This window comes from Chiloscyllium plagiosum, unplaced genomic scaffold (assembly GCF_037043375.1).
Source record: "Chiloscyllium plagiosum isolate Xiang-an unplaced genomic scaffold, Cpla_swu_hap1 HiC_scaffold_4, whole genome shotgun sequence".
Taxonomy (NCBI): Eukaryota; Metazoa; Chordata; class Chondrichthyes; order Orectolobiformes; family Hemiscylliidae; genus Chiloscyllium; species Chiloscyllium plagiosum.
In genome coordinates, this window is record NW_028270142.1 from 8,168,042 (window position 1) to 8,184,236 (window position 16,195).

Genomic DNA, 16,195 nt, shown 5'->3' on the forward strand with positions numbered 1-16,195 from the left:
ATCTTTGATGCTGGGGACGTCAGGAGGAAGCAGAGATGGATCATACTTCTGACTGAAAGTACTTGCAAATGTTTCAGCATTGTCTTTTATACTGAATTCCTGGGCCCCATCATTGAGGATGGGAATATTAGTAAGCATCCTCCTTGAATGTGTTGTTTAGCTGTTCAGCACCATGCATGACTGGATGGGAAAAACCTCAGAATTTTGAGTTGACTTATAAGTTGTGGGGTCACCCTGTCGATTGCACTTCTGCCGTTTGGAACACAAGTAATCCTGTGTTGTAGTTTTTCCACGTTGACACCAGAATTTACATTGTTACCATAAATACATCCTAGACCTCAACAGATCAAGATCTCTCAAAATAGCTTGCTGCTCTACATCACTTGTGTCTTTCAAGATGCTCCTTAAAATCTGCCTCTTTGTCCAAGTGTTTGGTCATCTGTCCTAATATGCTGTGGCTTAGTGAAATTTTGTTTGATAACACCCTAATGAAGTACCTTGTGATATTTTGTGATAAAAATGCAATATAAATTAATTTTTCTAAGGACAGGGTACCTCCTCCATTAAACTACTTTGATCAAACACTAAATTGTAAATGAAAGTCAAAACATAAGGGACAAAGTAAACGAAAAGGATGACAAAATGTAAATCTGAAATCAAACTGGCCGTACCTGTCAACTGCAACAACAACACTCTGTGAGCTTGTCTCACCAATAGATTCCTGGATGCTGGCTATTTGTTTTCGGTCCACAGTCCCACTGACTAGAGTACCTGAGTAGGCATTGAAACAAATGCAACTGGATTAATTTTTTTAGGGTTTTTATTTACTCTTGTGCAGACTTTTAGTTTGTCACACAAAATGCAATCTGTACGTGTAAATAATTCTAGACAGAAGAAGCAATTACAGGGAATTGCAAATATACAGTACCATTAAAAAAGGCAATCATGTTAAATTTAAGAAGCAATAACCAGAATGGAAATAACTTTTTAATGGCTCAATTTGAGATCTCAGAGCAAATGTAAAAAGAAGACAAGCCCAGATTAAATATTTTAATACCAAAAGGACAAAATTAAATATGCAAACATTTATGTTCTCTGTTAAAGATTCCCTAATTATAGGATACATATTAAATAGTTTCTACTGCAAAATTTAAAGCATCTGAATGGTTATAGTGTCAGAGATGTACAGCACGGAAAAAGACCCTTCAGTCCAATTCATCCATGTTGACCAGATATTCTAAATTAATCCAATCCAATCTGCCAGCATTTGGCCCATATCCCTCTAAATCTTTCATATCCATGTACACGTCTGGGTGGCTTTTAAATGTTGGAATTGTACCACCTCCACTACTTCCTCTGGCAGCTCATTTCATACACCCACCACTCTCTGCATGAAAATGTTGCTCCTTTGGTCTCTTTTAAGTTTTACCCTCTCACCTTAAACCTATGCTCTCTAGCTTTGAATCCCCTACCCTGGGGAAAAGACCTTGGCTATTCATTCTATCCATGCCCTTCATGATGTTACAAACTTCTGTAAGGTCACTCCTCAGCCTGTGATGCTTCAGAGAAAATAACACCAGCCAGTTCAGCCTCTCCCTCTAGCTCATACGCTCTAACCCTGGTAACATCCTTGTAAATTCTTTCTAAACCCTTTCAAGTTTCACAACACCTTTCCTATAGTTGGGAGACCAAAAGTGAACACTGCATTCCAAAAGGGGCCTAACCAATGTCCTGTATAGCTGCAACATGACATCTCAACTCCTTTACTCAATGCACTGACTAATAAAGGCAAGTGTACCAAACATCGCCATCACTAACCTGTTTATCTGCAACTCTACTTTCAAGGAACTATGAACCAAGGTCTCCTTGTTTGGCAACACTCTCCAGCATCATACCATGAAGTGTATACATCCTGCCCTGATTTGCCTTAGTAAAATGTAGCACAGAAGATTTGTCCAAATTAAACTCCATCTGGTAGCACCTCTACCTGATTTTAAGATGGCCTGAAGCCTTAAGAAACGTTACACAAATGCAAGCTTTTTTTTTCCATGCCATTTCACTGAACCATTCCTCCAATTCAGTTCCTTTTGCACTTTCGACTTCAAGTCTGATATTTGGTTTCTCAGAAATCACACTGATGGAATGTGTTGGAAACCTCTTATGATTCATTTTTCTTGACCCTCTTAAGCACTCTAATCTAAGTGTCAAATGGCTGGCTTTCACATCTTACTGTTTATAGGAAAACTGAATGAAGACTTGAATGATAAAGACCAAGACAAAACGAAATCAACAGGGATAAGATTTTGGTGGCTGGGGACTTACTCCAGAAGGGGCTGCATACAAAAATAAATGAGATCTTGAAATGTTAGACAGTGAACCAGTGGTGGACAACCACTAAAAATGCGAAAGGCTGCATGACGTACATTGTTTCAGAATGCTGAATTTGATAGGAATGAACCTACCATAATCTATATTCCCAAGAACCTGCACAGAACCTGGCCATGTAGAAGCCTGTATGTCCTGCTCAGTGTTAAATATAGTGATTGCAGGCAAGTAAACTGAATTAAAAGTGCTGTGCATTGAAAAAGCTGGCTTCATGCAACAATAACATTTTAAAAGAAACATCAAGGCCAAAAAACGGCAGCACTTGGCCATGGTGAAATTTACTCCAAGCATAAATTGTTGAAGAAAATCAACTTACCCAGTCCCAAACTTAAAAATTCGTCAGTTGTCTGGTCTCTGGATCCAGAAACTGATCCTTCTCGACCTCGAACTGTTCCAGAAATATAACGTGCTTTTACTCCAGTCCCTATTAACTGGGCCAGTTCCAGCTGACTGATGCATTTTAAGATCTATGAACATTACAGATACAAGAAAGGACAAAGTTACAAAATATTTTGAATATATTACAAAATTAGAACTAAAAGAAAACAAATTGAATTAAGGACATTTAAATGTTCTGAAACAATTTCTGAAGGTTTACACTGTCACACTTGAATGATTCATCTCAAAGTGAAATGAATTTTGCTGCTGTATAATACAACTGACGTGTTTATTAAATTGTAGATCTAAGAATTAATATTAGACACATAAAAGATGACAGACTTTGTTTTAAGCAATCGTGACTAAAATACCCTTGCTAAAATGAATGCCCTACACTGAAATGTACATATTGAGAACTACAATTGAGGAATACAGAAACTAAGCTAAAAGGAAAAAAAAATGTAAAACATGACTTGGATTATCAGGTGTCAAACTAATATTTTAGCACAGGAAAAGATTACATCAGACAATAGGTCAATCATGAACTGTCAATATCTGTCTTCAGTTACCAATAATTTAAAAGTTTAAGGCACAGAAGGTGGCCATTTTCCCTAACGTGTTAGCAATGGCTCCCTGAATAAAAATTTCATTTGGTGCCAAACTCTATGAAATCTCACGTGATTTAAGGCAGAGGTTAGGATAGATTCTTAGAAAGCAAGGTGGTGAAAGGATATCAGGGGTAGACAGGAATATGGATTCGAGGTTATAATCAGATCAGCCATGATCTTTTTAAATGGAAGAACTTGTGAGGGGCTGAAATGCCGACTCCCACTTCTTGCTGTATGTTCTACTTGACAAAGAGCAGGAGCACTGCTCCACACTCTACAATTCAATGCATGAACACTAAGGGGCCCAGCAATGATCCTTATGGTTTGTTACTGCACACCAGCCATCAGACACATTAACAGCCTTGTTCCACCATCCTCTTACCTACAACAAAGCCAAATTTGGATCCAATCGGCCAAGTTACCCTGGATACCACATGTTTTTACCTTCTTTATCAGTCTCCCACGCGGTACCTTCTTAAATGCTGTGAGTTCCATATAAATTACATCAACTGCACTACCTTTATCTATACGCTTGGTCACCTCCTCAAAAACTTCAATCAGATTAGTTAAGCATGACTTCCTCTGACAAAGCCATGCTGACTACCCCCGATTAGCCTTTCCTTTCTATATAGAGATTAATTTTCTCCTTCAGAGTTTTCTCCAATAGTTTCCCTACCACTGATGAGATTCACTGGTCTATAATTCCCTAGATTATTTCTATCAACTTTCGCATTATTTGATCTTTCTTGCACTATGTGTACAACTCTTGACCACTCCCTAGGACTCCCTTGACCACTTCATTGAAATGCTATGAACAATTTTGGTCTTCTTATCTAGGGAGAGATAAAGTGACATTGGAGGGAGCCCAAAAGGAGGTTCACTCGGCTGATCCTGGATATGGAAGGACTTTCTTATGAGGAGAAATTAAACAGATTGGGTCTGTACTCATACGAGTTTAGAAGAGTGAGCGGTGAACTTTTTGAAACATACCAGATTCTATGGGGATTTCAAAGTGCAGAAAGATTTATTCTCATTGTGGGAGAGTTTAGGACCAGGGGACATAATCTCAGAACGAGGGGTCATCTATATAAGACAGAGATGTGGAGGAATTTCTTCTCTTAGAGGAGAGAGAATCTATAAAATTTTTATCACAGAAGGCTGGTGAGACTGGGTCTATGCAAAGTCTAGATTAGAGTGGTGCTGGAAAAGCACAGCAGGTCAGGCAGCATCTGAGGAGCAGATTAATTCTCAAAACAAGGTAGATGTGATCTATATGGACTTCAGTAAGGCGTCTGACAAGGTTTCCCATGGGAGACTGATTAGCAAGGTTAGATCGCATGGAATACAGGGAGAACTAGCCATTTGGATATAGAACTGACTCAAAGGTAGAAGACAGAGGGTGGTGGTGGAGGCTTGTTTTTCAGACTGGAGGCCTGTGACCAGTGGAGTGCCACAAGGATCGGTGCTGGGTCCTCTACTTTTTGTAATTTACATAAATGTTTTGGATGCGAGCATAAGAGGTACAGTTAGTAAGTTTGCAGATGACACCAAAATTGGAGATATAGTGGACAGCAAAGAGGGTTACCTCAGATTACAACAGGATCTGGTCCAAATGGGCCAATGGGCTGAGAAGTGGCAGATGGAGTTTAATTCAGATAAATGCGAGGTGCTGCATTTTGGGAAAGCAAATCTTAGCAATACTTATACACTTAATGGTAAGGTCCTAGGGAGTGTTGCTGAACAAAGTGACCTTGGAGTGCAGGTTCATAGCTCCTTGAAAGTGGAGTCACAGATAGATAGGATAGTGAAGAAGGCGTTTGGTATGCTTTCCTTTATTGGTCAGAGTATTGAGTACAGGGGTTGGGAGGTCATGTTGCGGCTGTACAGGACATTGGTTAGGCCACTGTTGGAATATTGCTTGTAATTCTGGTCTCCTTCCTATCGGAAAGATGTTGTGGAACTTGAAAGGGTTCAGAAAAGATTTACAAGGATGTTGCCAGGGTTGGAGGATTTGAGCTATAGGGAGAGGCTGGGGCTGATTTCCCTGTAGCATCAGAGGCTGAGGGGTGACATTATAGAGGTTTGCAAAATTATGAGGGGCATGGATAGGGTAAACAGACAAAGTCTTTTCCCTGGGGTCTGGGAGTCCTGAACTAGAGGGCATAGGTTTAGGGTGAGAGGGGAAAGATATAAAAGAGACCTAAGGGGCAACGTTTTCACACAGAGGTGGTACGAGTATGGAAGGTGCTGCCAGAGGAAGTGGTGGAGGCTGGTACAATTGCAACATTTAAGAGGCATTTGGATGGGTATATGAATAGGAAGGGTTTGGAGGGATATGGGTCGGGTGTTGGCAGGTGGGACTAGATTGGGTTGGGATATCTGGTCAGCATGGACGGGTTGGACCAAAGGGTCTGTTTCTGTGCTATACATCTTTATGACTTTATAATTAAAATTGTCTGAAACATGAAAATATCTCAACATTTGCCAGGACACCATTTTATAACTTTAATAATAGATTAGATTACTTACATTAGTACTTACATAAGTACTTACATACTTACAATACTCCAAGAGTTAAACATTTTGCCTAATGCATAATTAAATCATTCACAGCAATTCAATAAATGGATACTGATGCAAAGCTAATACCTAAAAATTCCATCTCAACAATTTATATTATCAACTGAAGTCAACAAGTTTATGCCAGTCTCAGAAAGGAAACACAGTAGTAAATATTAAGACATTTATACCTCATGCCAGGAGGTCCCAAGGTAGTTCCCATCTGTGTGAGCCACTGTGATGAGTGTTTTGATAGTATCTATGTTCTTCTGCTTCATTTCAGTAATGCCAGAACTGGCCGTTAACAAAGTGAATCGTGCAAGAGCCTGCACATAGGCATCTCTTTCAAGCTGTTAACATAATTGTTGTAATTAGTCATTTAAAATGCAATAAAAGATACAATAACATTTTACTGTATGACACCAATGTTCATAGTTAGCTAATGAAGTTCACCATCCTTTGAATCGGGAAACAAAAAGTACATAGAGTGCTTCTCTGTACAGAAAGAGAACGATGCTTTCCAATCAGATGAGTATTATCTACATCATGGCTCAGTGAGTTTGATGAATTACCAAACTGACTGTTTTGATTCACAGCATTGTCAATAATTTGTTTTTAAATTAGAACATTTAACATTTTTCACCCTGAAAATACCGGCATTTAATATGAATACACTGTAACCTATTAGAGAAAGTTATTCAGAAAACCTGCAATAGATCTTCTAATCCTAACACAAAACAAAAATTAAGGTAAAGTATATACAATTTATTCATATGTCTTTATACTTCACACAACCACATCCAGGTTACAATGTTTTAAGGCAGTTTGAGCAACTTCAGAAATTAAAGTGAGACATTAATCCAGAAAAACACTCTACACAAGTACACAAATTCTCCCTGTCAACAACTATGGGCATACTCAGAACAAATATACTTGATACAGGTAACTTTTTAAAGGGTGAACATAAAAGTACATGGTGTCCTCGTGAATAGTCATGGATGTGATCCTGAAAATTGTGACTGAGTGAAAAGGCTTTGAGTAAAGGATTGATTAATTTCCATGAACCATAGTTAAGTTCCGTAGGGACTTCTTCAGCAGAGGGAAAACAATTAAAACATTATGCTTGCACCACTATACTTCAAGTTCTGGTAAAAGAGAAGAAAATAATATACTATTCTGCAGTACTGGTAGTTTGATCAGGCTTCATCTAATTGCAGAGGCTGATCAGTGCAGCTGAAGTCCCAATACGACCTGTTTCTGTAGTGCATTGGTTATCACGTTTGCCTCACACCTGAAAGGTCCCCGGTTAGCACTGCCGCCTCACAGCACCAGGGACCTGGGTTCAATTCCCACCTTGAGCGACTGTCTGCATAGAGTTCACACATTCTCAGTGTCTGCTTGGGCTTCCTCGAGGTGCTCCGGTTTCCTCCCACAGTCCAAAGATGTGCTGGTTAGGTGGATTGGCCATGCTAAATTACCCATAGTGTTCAGTTATGTGCATGCTGAGTGAGTTAGCCATGGGAAATGCAGGGTTATAAGGAGGTGCATGGGTGGAATGCTGTCTGGAGGGCTGGCATGGGCTCAATACTCCCACACTGTAAGGTTTCCACAAACTACCTCTACTGACCAAACTGTGCCACTAGATGGAGTCCCAAGAACTTCAGTTTAAGTGGAGCTATTGGTAGACCAGGAGCTTAAAGCTAAGAATGAGGTGCCTTGTGCAGAAAATGGGCTGGGGGGGTAGGGGTTGGTTACTGATGGTGGAACGGCAGGATAGGGAAGCAAGGCCATAGTGAGCAAGCCAGGAGGCAAGGTTGGGAGGAAACAAGGCTCAGAAGCTCCAACGGCAGGAAGTAAGGCCAAACGAAAAGCAGGGCAATTAAAGATGGGCAATTAGTATGGCCAGCCAGCAACACACACATCCCATGAGTGAATATTAAAAAAAGGCACTTTTCTCACAGCCAGAAAATGGAGTGGGTGTTTGTGATCCAGACACTGCTGTACTGGATGCTAAAACAAAAACAGCAACTCAAAATGAAAAACAGGCCCCAAAGAACAAAAAACATACAAAATGTGAAGTGGGGCAATGTTAGATTAACCTGCATGTCTCAACATGAGAAACCTCACTAACATTGTGGCATATATTTCTGTCTGGTTCAACTCAATTCCAACCTCTGGAGATTTAGAAAACAGGATAAACCTACTCTTACAAACACAACCTATGTCATTAAACGCTATTGGAATAAAACAAGTTGATTTATATAAGGGTGCAGATATTACCTGAATATTGAAGATACATGCAGTCCGGATAGCACACCGTATGCCCTCCAGGCAAAGGAAGGCCACCTCTGTATCATCACAATCTTGTAACCCGACACTGAAAGCTGCCAGAAATGGTGTCCAAGCCAACTATGAAACAGAAATTTTATTTTTAAAAGCTTTTATGAGAAAACAAATATACAGCATATCCTCCAGAGAACACTCTACTGCACTGTTTCCATCACTAAGATGCGAGGCACTTAACTCGCAAAGATACTGCAATAAAGTAACCTGCTTCTTTCTAGTCCTTATTTCACATAAGTTAGAGATTTAACAGTTTGTAACCAATTACTGCTAAATCCCTGTGGTATTAGTGTCTGAGCAAAAGTTATTTTAAAATAAGATTCCAGTGGTAAATCATAATACAGCAGAAAATGCCATGAAAAGGAATTGCAGAGAAAATTAAGAGGCATAATTCACTTCTTTAAAATGCTGCAAAATGGAGACACAAATGCAGAAAGATTACAGGAATCTTGACTTGACTGGAAAACAATCAAAATTTGCCCTGACATTAGATCAGCTTTGATTCTTGTTGCACAGAACTCCATGTATGGAACAGTCTCAAAGCCAAAGGCGTTTATCTCATATACATCAAATCCTTTACGAATGTGCTGGATAAATAAAACTCGAGGTTGAAAAAATTCAGAAAATGAAATGCTCAATGGCTTCTGAAGCCATACATATGCTAAATATAGATGAATAATGTGCAACTGAAGAGATGAAATATTCTGAATATTTATTCAATTTGGTTTAGAAAAGGCAGAATTAAGAGCAAGGGATACTATTGCAACATCTTTCTTTCAGATGTTACGCGAGATAGCTAGAGACCATAATGGAGCATATGAAATGAAGGGAAGGGAAGGGGACTTGCTTGCTGAAGTGCATAATTATTCTGAAAAAAAAAATGCTGGAGATTACAGCAGGTCAGACAGCATCCACAGAGAAAGAGCAAGCTAACATTTCAAGTCTAGATGACTCTTCATCAGAGTCATCTGAACTCAAACGTTAGTTTGCTCTCTCTCCATGGATGTTGTCTGACCCGCTGTGATCTTCAGCTTTTATTGCTTTCAGTACAGATTCCAGCATCTGCAGTAACATGCCCCTATGCAATGCATAACTGCTCCATTGTTTCTCATTTAAGAATAATTTACCTGAAAATACATGAGAAAATTCAGAAAGATTTTGAAGCCCACCTCAGTGCTTCGTGAACTGACAGGAAGATTTGCATATTCAAATGAAATAATGTTTTTAAAATACAAGTTGTTTTTCAGGTTGTAAGAAATCTTAACAGTTTATAAACATAGACTTTTTTAATACAGAAGTTTCAGACAAATTACAAATTTACTAAATGTTTGAAGATTACAAGTGATAAGAAACTATTATGATTCAATGTCTAAGGTCAGAGCATTCCATCACTTGAAGTCACTTGTTCCATTGTGTTCTGAACTTATCAGAGATTAGCACAATTTTTAAGTGAAGTGAGCACCCAGTAGAGTGGATGTCTTCACCTTGCAATGTTCAAGTCATTAAAATCACGCAGATTTTCTCTTCAGGCTTTTTTGCTGGCTGTTTGATGTTCTGTGACTTCTAAAGCAAAAAATACGCTATGCGTTTCTATTTCACTGAGCAGCTTCAGGCCAATTCACATCAAAAACCTTCTCATAAAACTTTGCTCGCATTCTGACAGCTGTGAAAAATTACACCACAGTAGATATAATCCACAACGATCTGAATAAATTAATAGCACTCACAATAAAAGATCCTATAACAATCTGAACAAAATTCCATTCACTCCATCCCCCAATATTAATAAGATTCCAATCTTTAAAAGATTCCATGATTCAGATCTGTGCTAAAAATACATTATTTCTTCCTTATACAATATCCTATTTCTGCAACCTGGATCCATTATTTGAGGGGTTTTTTTTACATACACAGACTAACAAATAGTTTCCCTCTTTCAACAGTGAGGGGATTATCAAGAAGTCTGTTGACCAGGATGCTGGGCAAGTAAATTGCACAGGTGGTGAGTTGGGAGGTGGTGCATGGTTTTTAAAAACCATAGACTCAAAAGTGGTGATAAGAAAGTGGCAAGGTTTATTCAAGAGAGATTAAAAGATAATCATCAATACATTTCTACAAGCAACTAATAACTTACTTTAAACATTGGCCTAACATGATCCAAGTGTGTAGCACTGGTAAAAGGTGCCTGCACATGGCTTACAGCCTCCATGAGGGCTTTGGCAGTTTTAGCCATTTGCTCCATCTCCAGGTTATATAGAAGTCTTCGCTGTTTCTCACTGGCTACATCTGTAAGTATTGAAAGGTATAAAAACTTTCACTTGTTTAAAAAAAAAGGTTAATGTAATTACTAAATTTTCTGCTTGGAATTATATATTCAAAAGCAATAACAAGGCTTTGACTCTGATGATTTCAAACAATAAATTACAAGCTTCAGTAACATATAATAGCAGTAACAATACAGCTTTAAGTTCACTCCAGAATTTTGTTTTAATCTATGAAACCCTTTGGGTTTTGCTTTCATTTTAAATATTTTTTTCATGGCTTGGTGCCATGCTGGGTTCCAATTGCTGTTGCATTGCAGGTTGAATGCTAACATCCATACTGAGATTGGTGATGCAACTGTTAAGTTTATTAAAAGCTCATTACTGACGATTAATAGTCAGAATGAATCCTAATATCAGAGAAGCGCAATCAAAAAATCCTATTTCATAAACAATGCGATACACATCATTTTGCAAAGCTGTAAGATACAGTGAGAAAATGGAAACAACTTGCGAACATGTTACGACAGAAGGCAAGATACTGGTAAAGAACTCATTTTTACTTTTTCCATTTTCTGCACATCTTCCTATTTTATAAGAGCAGTATTTTTGGTATGAGGTGGCAGTGCTTACAATGTAGAATAATCTCTTCGTTGACTTGTGTTTCTTTAGTTTCAAAATATTTGTTTAAGAGATACTCTCTAGGAGACTTAATTTCAACTTGCAGGTTCAGACCTCTAGATGCAGAGATCTGTGTAGTTGACATCATCAAGGGATTCCACTGGCATCTGCATGCCTTTGAATTACAGAATGACAAGCAAATTTTGAAAAAAGTTATCTTAGCTGACTGCAATGCAGTTATGAAAGTTATCTGGTGTCGAGCCTATTCATACGTTTTCTTTTCTGAGTACCTGCTTTCAAGCAACTACTTATCAGAGAAAGAATGCCAGTTTTACAAATTACAATTTTCTGACAAATATGCATGGTATAAAGGTTCAGTTTCTGATCCTCTTTCAATTATGATAGTTGCCAGCCACTCTTGTTAAAATATGATTGATATGTTTGATCCTCAATAGTCAAGACACCACCAATTACAAGTGCCCTTCTAAGACACTCACCATTCTGACTTGTTAATATATTGCCCTGCCTGAAACTCTCTCCTTAATGACATTGTGAATTTACATACACCAAATGGACCGTTGTGGTTCAAGAAGGCAGCCCACCAACACCTTTCAAGGGCAAGTAAGGAAAGGCAATAAATGCTGGCCCAGCCAGTAATGTAGACATTCCAAGAATAAACAAACTGGAAAAAAAACCCTAACTTGCTTTCTTTTTAACTTAAGCATCTACAAAATACTTACTCAGATGACGACACATTAAAACCTATTACAAGAAACAAAATTACACAACTGCATTTCAGTAGAAGGAAATTGTGATGGATCATACTTCAGAAATTGGCTTGTACCATTCTCACCTGGTTCCTTTTCTTAGCTACCTAAGCCAGAATATCTCTTCGCCTCCTGCTCTTGCAATATTACTGATGTCCCCCAGGTGTCTATTCCTGATATTCTCCTACTTCCATCTACAAGCTGCTCTTAGGCTACATCATCTGAAAGCACAGTGTTAATTTTCGCATGTATGTCAATGACACTACTACCTCCCTTGATTCTCCATTGTAGCAAAATTATCATACACAAAAAGTTTCTCCAAATAAATATTGGGAAGATTAAAACCCATCAGTTTCTGTCCAACTCCAAACGTTATTGCGTAGTTACTGATGCTATCCCTCTCCCTGCAACTGTCCGAGATTAAGTTTGGTGCTGTGTTTGACTCAAACATGAAATTCCAACATATCTGGAGTCTCAGCAAGATCAAGCACTTAAATCTCCATAGTGTTATTTGAATTTCCCCTGTTCCGACTCGCCTTGCCACTGAATATGTCATTCATGCCACAATATCGGTGTTCATCTAATTCTGGTCTTTTGAGATTCCCTGAATTTAACTGTTTGACCATTTGTAGTAATGCCTAGATATTAAGTTCAGGAATTCACTTCCCTTTACTCCTTTAGACACGAGTGAAAATTTAACTTTTTATCCACATATTTGACAATCTTGTTTTTTAGGCTTGGCATGAAATGTTAGTTTATAATTCTCCCCTCAAGGTCGTTGGGATATTTTATTAGGGTAAAAGTAGGTTTCTGTGGCTTTCGATTTCTCAGGCAAAAGAAACTCAGACAGAACTCTGGCAAAAACTTTCAGCATGAAAAGACAACAGCCCTGTCCATTGTGATCCTAATGAAGTACTTTAGTAGCCTTTATGCCATAAGAGGGGAAGCAAAGAATATGTATATGCATGAAGGTCACATGAATTCTGTTTTAGAAGATTCTGACATCAACTGAAATCCTACCTGGAGGTCACCTGCAAAACTAAGAGTCTAATCTTTTAAAACATCTTCCTTGAATGACAATATTATCTTTTATAAAATCAGATAACTGAGCACTGAATGGGGTTTTCAAGTTGACTTTCCTCATACAATTTGGATTAGTGACATTATCATCACTAATTCACTTGATTTAAATATAGTCAATAAAAAATTGCAAACTGGTACCCATAAGACAATTATTATTTATTTTCCAAACAGATCTCAGCATGCAAAGTCCCAAGAAAGCAAACAGTATTTCCTTCGACAGTACATCATCAGCTTGAGTTGGTTACTTGAGGTGCAAGCTTGCTTTGGTCTATAACATGGTGGTCTCAAACCTATTCAGTGCAAAATGATTTAATTAACAGCATACATAGAGGTTAATGGCTATTACAAAGTCAAAGTTGAAAGGAGATCAGAACTAGCAACTAAATATTTTGGGGTATGACTCCATTTACAAAGATAGGCAGGAAGGAAATGGTGGTGAGGTAGCTCTGTTTGTATGAGATAGAATAAATACAACAAGAAATGACCTTAGGAAGATGCAGAATCAATATTTATGGAAATAAGTATCAAGGGGATGACGACTGGTTGGACTAGAAGACTATACTGGAAACAACGAATAAATCAAGACATAATGAGGGTATGGAAAAAAGACAGTACATTGATCATGGATAACTTTAATGCGCAAGTTAATGAGGAAAATCTAATGTGAGGTAGCCATGAGGAACAACTCATTGAGTCTATGTGGCGATGGTTTCCTGGAGCAACATGAGGTGGATCCAAAAAAGGATCAAGTTATTTTAAATCTGCTAATATGTAATGAGGTGGATTTAATAAATCACCTGGGTAAAAGACCCCTTACAAATTAGTGATCAAAGCATGGTTGAATTTAGAACTCTGGTTGAGAATGAGAAACTTATGTTGGAGACAACTGTGCTGAACTAAAATAAGGGTAAATACTGAGGTAGAATTAGCTGGAGTGGACTGGATGAATGATGCCAGACATTTAAGAAAATAGTTCATGATTCACATCAAAGACACATCCCTGTGAGGAAGGAGGAAAAGATAAACCAACAATGGTTAGCCAAGGAAGTTAAAGACAGTATTAAATTGAAAGAACAATCATACAATGTGCCAACATTATTGGTAGTGTAGAGTAATGGAAAAGGTTTTAAAAAATGACAAAAGATGACCATGAAAGGGAGAAAATAAACTTTGTGGGTAAGCTAGCAAATTATAAAAAATATATTTAAAGCAAAGAGGACAAAGTGAACATAGACCCCCTCAGAGAACATGGTTGGAACCAGGAAATGGCAGAGGAGTTGAATAAATACTTTGCATCATTTTTCACTGTAATAGACACTAATAGCATTTCAGAAATGCTAATGAATCAAGGGCAAAATGGGGAGGGGGGGGGGGGGAGAAGATGGAAGGAAATAAATACAAATAACAATCACTAGAAACAAATGGGTTAAAGGCTAACAGGTTGCCAGACCTGACTGAGTGCATCCTTGGACATTAAAGGAATTAAAGGAGATAGTGGATGCGCTGGGAATAATCTTCTAAGAATCCTTAGGTTCTCAAGAAGTCCCAGAGAATTGGAAAACTGCCAATGTAACACTTACTCAAAAAGGGAGAGAGACTAAAACTAAGTAATTTTTGTCCAGTTAGCTTAACACTGACCACTGGGCAAACGTTAACATCTATTATAAAGTATGCAGTAACACCGCATTTATAAATACATAATATATCAAGCACATCAGCATGGCTTCATGAAAGGGAAATCATGTCAGACCAATTTATCACAATACTTTGAGGTGGTAACAAACAGAAACAATAAGGGGAATGAAAAAATGTAAAGGGCATTTGATAAAGTACCACATATAAGGCAAATTAATAAGCGCCCATGGTTGACGCGCGTATATAATAGGCAATTGCTTAAATAACAAAAGACTGAGTTGGGAAAGGAGCATTTTCAGGATGGCAACCTATAATTAGTGGAGTGCCACAGACAGCGGTATTGGGGCAACAATTATTCACAATATATACGAATGATTTAGGTAAGGGAGGTACATGTGGATGTCACGAAAGTAAGTGGGAAAACAAGCAAGGAGGACGACAACAAAAGTCTACTGAAGGTTTTTGACAGGTTGAATAATTGGAAAATGGAACAGAATACAGGAAATGTGAAGTTTTGCACTTTGGTAGGAAGAATGGAGGAACTGAACATTATTTCAATGGAGGAAGACTGCCGAAGGTTGCAGAATAAAGGATTTTGGGAGCCTTCGTGCATGAATAGGTTGCATCCAAGTTTATTGGGTAAGAGGGAAGGCAAATGGAATGCTGGCCATTATTTCTCCTGCTATGCCTTATGGTTTTACAAGCTCTACTATTACTTTACATAAGAAACTTTACTGAGAAAATTATATTGATAACAGAATAATTTAGAATGGAGGGTCATTATTTCACTTACTCTGTTTGGAGGACTTGATTGCAAGCTCTTTCGTCTCCTTCATTGAAATTTTCTTTCCTGCTATTTCATCATAAATAGCGGATAGATATTCTTCAGGTAGATCTTTGCTGTCATTGATTCCTCTATTCATCTTAATATACTGGTCTTTTGTCATTTTATTCTTAACCTTTTCAAGTCAATAAGCAGAAAAGAATAATTTAAATCATATTTTATTGAAGACTTGCTTGCAATATATACCAATCAGGCACAAGGTTACTTCCTGAATAACAACCTAATGATGCTGACTCATATGTAGAAGAGGGAAGCACGAATGCAAGAGTGCAAAATAAAGAGAGGATGGAAGAAAAAGATATACGTAGGCTTATCTGAGAGGGGTTTGGGCAGTGGGTGATTGGATTAATAATGAAGCTTAGTTGCAACATCCTTTGGATTGAATCACATATGAACATCGTTTAAGCTTGCAAGGAACAGCCATTCAGTGGGACGAAGAAGATCAAGCATGGGAACTAAATATACAGTGGTATGTGACCTTTCAAAAACATAGGCAAGTAAGGTAGGCAGGCTACCTCTGTTAGAATGAGATGGACTAAGTACAATGGCAAGAAATGACCGTAGCTTGGAAGATGTAGAATCCATATTGGTGGAGACAAGAAATATCAAGGGGAAGACAACAATGATGGGACTAATTGAAACTAACAGCTGACAATGACCTTTGAATCATTTTAAAGCATGAATCTGTTTTGCAGTGAGATGAAATAAATT

The 16,195-nt window shown here is 38.1% G+C and overlaps 1 protein-coding gene across 2 annotated transcripts in view; it reads right to left on the bottom strand.

The window, feature by feature from the left end:
- arfgef1 (ARF guanine nucleotide exchange factor 1) overlaps positions 1-16,195 on the bottom strand; it is a 210,894-nt gene that overhangs the window by 50,684 nt on the left and 144,015 nt on the right. For both annotated transcript variants that reach the window (XM_043689241.2, XM_043689239.2), the window contains 6 exons: positions 15,434-15,599; positions 10,408-10,559; positions 8,211-8,339; positions 6,122-6,280; positions 2,702-2,852; positions 672-771 (listed from right to left, as the gene is read on the bottom strand). In XM_043689241.2, coding sequence (XP_043545176.2) covers positions 672-771; positions 2,702-2,852; positions 6,122-6,280; positions 8,211-8,339; positions 10,408-10,559; positions 15,434-15,599 — 857 coding nt within the window. The remainder of the gene's footprint in view (positions 1-671; positions 772-2,701; positions 2,853-6,121; positions 6,281-8,210; positions 8,340-10,407; positions 10,560-15,433; positions 15,600-16,195) is intronic.